The sequence below is a fragment of the Lactuca sativa genome, chromosome 1, assembly GCF_002870075.4.
Source record: "Lactuca sativa cultivar Salinas chromosome 1, Lsat_Salinas_v11, whole genome shotgun sequence".
Classification (NCBI taxonomy): domain Eukaryota; kingdom Viridiplantae; phylum Streptophyta; class Magnoliopsida; order Asterales; family Asteraceae; genus Lactuca; species Lactuca sativa.
The window spans coordinates 48,031,698-48,035,564 of NC_056623.2; the positions used below are offsets into that span (position 1 = coordinate 48,031,698).

Consider the following 3,867-nt stretch of genomic DNA (forward strand, 5'->3'; position numbering starts at 1 on the left):
GTTTAACAATCCATAACTTCATGTCTAACATAACCCCAACATAACACAAAATGGGATGATATTCATGTATTATATATTGTAATACATGACACAACATACGAAAGCCAAATTAGAACTAATAATGAAATATACTAGTTACAACGCTGAATGATGTAGAAATATTTTTCTTACTATATAACGAAAGCCCAAAAGAAAGCCTGGCCCAATAATATTATAACCCAACCCATATTAGGTTAAACGGGCCAGCTTTCTAGTTTCCACTTTATTCCTTTTCCCTTTTCCTACAATATCTTTCCTGCAAAACCCTTCCTCCGATTCTTGCTGCTGAGCTCAAGCGTACTTGATGATCATGTCTACTCCAACCTTCACCAAACTATAACCCCTTTCCTCTTTATATAATCTTTCGTTCTTGCTCCATGGAAGCTCTTTCAAGCTCTGTCTTTATTCCGCCCTTTCAAGAGACGCGCTCCTCCTCTACCTCTTCTACTTCGCTCAGATTAAACTTCTGCTTCCCCAAAACCACGCTTCCTGGATTCCGATCTCGAGGTATTGCCGCTGTTACTCGCGAAGTTGCAGGCGACGGAGAAGATGATGAACAACCACTAGTTGATAATGCCTTTGCCTTGGCTCCTGAACAACCTCCATCTTTTTCTCTGGTATCAAGCTTTTCATTTTACTGGATTTCTTAGATTGTCGTGTGCATTTGTGTCTCCTAACAAAACCGTCACTAAAAATCGCTTATCACGTATCTTAAGTAATCCAAAAGAAAAAAAAAACGTATGGTAAGTAGAACTTGAATGAAGGAGCACAAATCCTTTTCATGTGATGTAGTTTATGAATCGATACATCAATCGGCTGCTCAAGCTGTGTAGTGATGGCTTCTCACATTTTCTGAAGGATAACTTGGTTCAAACTGATGGAATAGAAGCCTTAAAGAGCACATCCGAAATGATAACACCTACAAGCACACATGGAGCTGGAAGTGCAGGAGGCACTAGGGCTGGGCTCTTCCGAACCCCAATTTCTGGAGGTGTACAGAGCGCAACCTCTGTTCATGACTTACCTAGACCAGCCCTAGCAGTTCGCAATCTCATGGAACAGGTAAACAGATCCTCTTTTTCCCAAGTTTTTTATGTTCTAAAATAGCACTTGTTTACTCAATCACCTTCAAAATTTGTGATCTTCACTATTTTGAACTTAAAGGCAAGGTTTGCTCACTTGTGTACTGTAATGTCACGGATGCACCATCGTCGTGAGGGATACCCATTTGGTTCACTGGTAGACTTTGCACCAGATGCAATGGGGCGTAAGTTGATTTTTTATCTTTTCCCTGTTCTATATTTAGTTGATTCTCATAATGACATGATTTTATCATAACTTTAACTTGCAGATCCGATATTTTCCTTTTCTCCATTAGCTATACACACAAGAAACTTGTTAGCTGATCCAAAGTGTACATTAGTGGTGCAGGTTAGCATGCTATCTTGCACTATCTTTAAGTATGTTAGTCTTTCCATATACACCCTTTTTCTGACAGTTTTCTTGGTAGATACCTGGATGGAGTGGCTTATCGAATGCAAGAGTCACTATTTTTGGTGATGTTTATCCCCTTCCTGAAGATCAACAGGTTTAAAAACATCAATAATCAAACTTTAGTGATGAATTTTCTTGATTTTGAGGAATTGAAAGAAAAATGAAATGTGGTTTTTGTGTTTTAGGAATGGGCTCATAAGCAGTATATATCAAAACATCAACAAGGGCCATCACAGCAATGGGGAAACTTTTACTACTTCAGAATGCAGAATATAAGGTCTGTTTTTGACTTTTTGGATTTTTTGATTGATGTATGTTCTGACTTTTGACTTTTGACTTTTGACATTTGATTGAAGCAGTGATATATATTTTATTGGAGGTTTTGGGACAGTTGCTTGGGTGAATGTAAAGGAATATGAGGCTCTTCGACCTGACAAGATTGCTGTGGATGGAGGTGAACAGAATCTGAAGGTGATTAGTTCAAGTTGAGGGGCTGTTTTGGCATATTGGTGATAGTTGATGGTTGGTTGTGTAAACTTAACTAACGAGAATGTTTTATTTCAGGAGTTGAATGCCATGTTTTCGAAGCCCTTAAAGGAGTTGTTGTCAATGGAAACAGAGGTGGATGATGCTGCATTGATATCGATAGATAGCAAAGGGACAGATGTTCGTGTTCGTCAAGGTGCACAGGTAATAATATTTAATTATTAATTATAATAAAACATGTTTTTTTTTTTGGAGAAGTTAATGATGTTTGTTTGTGTGGCAGTTTAATATACAGAGGTTGGCGTTTGAAGAAGGGAATGGGGTTGAGACACTTGAGGAAGCCAAAACAGCATTGTGGAATTTGATTCGGAGAGGTGGTGAACACAAGTTTTGACAAAATTTATCATTTATTATTTTTGAGTTTTTTTTTTGTTTTTTGTAAGAGAGTGGTAAATAAAAGGGGGTATGAGTAAAAAACATGGTCAAAATAGTGACGTGGCCAACTCTCATAATCTGTGATCCCTAATACTAGTAATGAAGGAAAGTGTTAAAAGGGACTTTCTGTTAGATGTTGTGATGTATCTGTCATACAATTGATGACAATAGATGTTAGGTATTCCTAATGAACAAACGTGTTTTCCCAAAACAAATAAGAGCTCATAAAAATGAAAAAATTTCGTATTCTAAAACTACATAGAACTTAGAAAATTTTAAAAACCTAATAATGAAAAATGAATAAAGAGCTCATTTTAAAATTTTTTGTTTTCTAAAACTACATAGAACGTGGAAAATTTTAAAAACCTAATAATGAAAAATGAATAAATTTTAACTAAATAAGTTTTCTAAATTTTTATTTTTTAGTGAAAAATTATTTTATTTTTCTGAAATTGAAAACGAAAACAAAAACTGCATTGCCTTAAATTTTGGACATTTACAAGAATAACCCTTATTGAAATGACCATTGCACATTTTAATAAATATCTTGTGTGTTTTTAATAAAAAAAAATTGGATTGAACATTTCTCAAAATATATCTTTAAAAATATAAAATGGTTATTACAAAATGTCTAATATGAAATATTCCGAAATTTGATATGTTCATTTTTATGAATATACCTTGAATTTATCAAATGTGTCTTATTTTAACAAATCATCTCTAATAAATAAAGTTTTTTTTTTTCTTTTTTTTTTTTTTGACATTTGTCAATTCTTATTCAATTTGTCATATTCCTTTTTGTAATTATTTTGAATTAATTCTTTTTTCATTTCATTTTGTGAGTTTTTCTATTTTATTAAATTTCATATAATATTTTAATGTAATAATTACAATAAATATTGTAGTAAATGAATATCAATTTCATTAAGGAACTTACATTTTAATTTCAAAATTCTCATACTTAAAGTTCGTTAATTTCTTTTATTTATTTAAATTTAAAAGATAAAAAGCATTTGAATATAATAATTTATTATCTTTCTTATTTTTTTATAAATTCAAAGCTATCAAATATTTTGACCTTATCTTTAGCTTTTCTTTTAAATTAATTCATATAATACATTGATCACACAGCTAGTGAAACTTGTTTTCACCACACACAAGGAGGGATTGTGTTTGTGGGTCATAAAATGTGCCACGTAGGCAAGACCCGACGTTAAGGGCCAACCACAAAGCCTAAATATTACTTGTAGTGTATGTTTGGCGGTAAGCATTTAAGAACTTTTCTGGTATGTTTGGTTGTGGAAATTTGTTTTCATTTTTCAAGAAAACCTTTTTAGAAAATAGAGTGTTTTTATTTTTAGTTTCAATGAAAATTTTAGAAAACGTGTTTTGTTGGAACCAGTGAAGTTTTTA

The 3,867-nt window shown here is 32.8% G+C and overlaps 1 protein-coding gene across 2 annotated transcripts; it reads left to right on the forward strand.

Moving 5' to 3' along the window:
• The first annotated feature begins 272 nt into the window (after positions 1 to 272).
• Positions 273 to 2,586, forward strand: LOC111913907 (uncharacterized). Of its 2 annotated transcripts, none has more exons than XM_023909624.2 (9): positions 273 to 656; positions 832 to 1,101; positions 1,204 to 1,306; positions 1,391 to 1,470; positions 1,550 to 1,627; positions 1,719 to 1,810; positions 1,893 to 2,004; positions 2,098 to 2,223; positions 2,303 to 2,586. In XM_023909624.2, the coding sequence occupies exons 1-9, from the start codon at positions 417 to 419 to the stop codon at positions 2,411 to 2,413; spliced, it is 1,212 nt and encodes a 403-aa protein (XP_023765392.1). In that variant the 5' UTR covers positions 273 to 416; the 3' UTR covers positions 2,414 to 2,586. The 2 variants fall into 2 exon arrangements, with proteins under 2 accessions (XP_023765392.1, XP_023765393.1); XM_023909625.2 differs by having other exon boundaries at positions 275 to 656; positions 898 to 1,101.
• Positions 2,587 to 3,867: the final 1,281 nt, after the last annotated feature.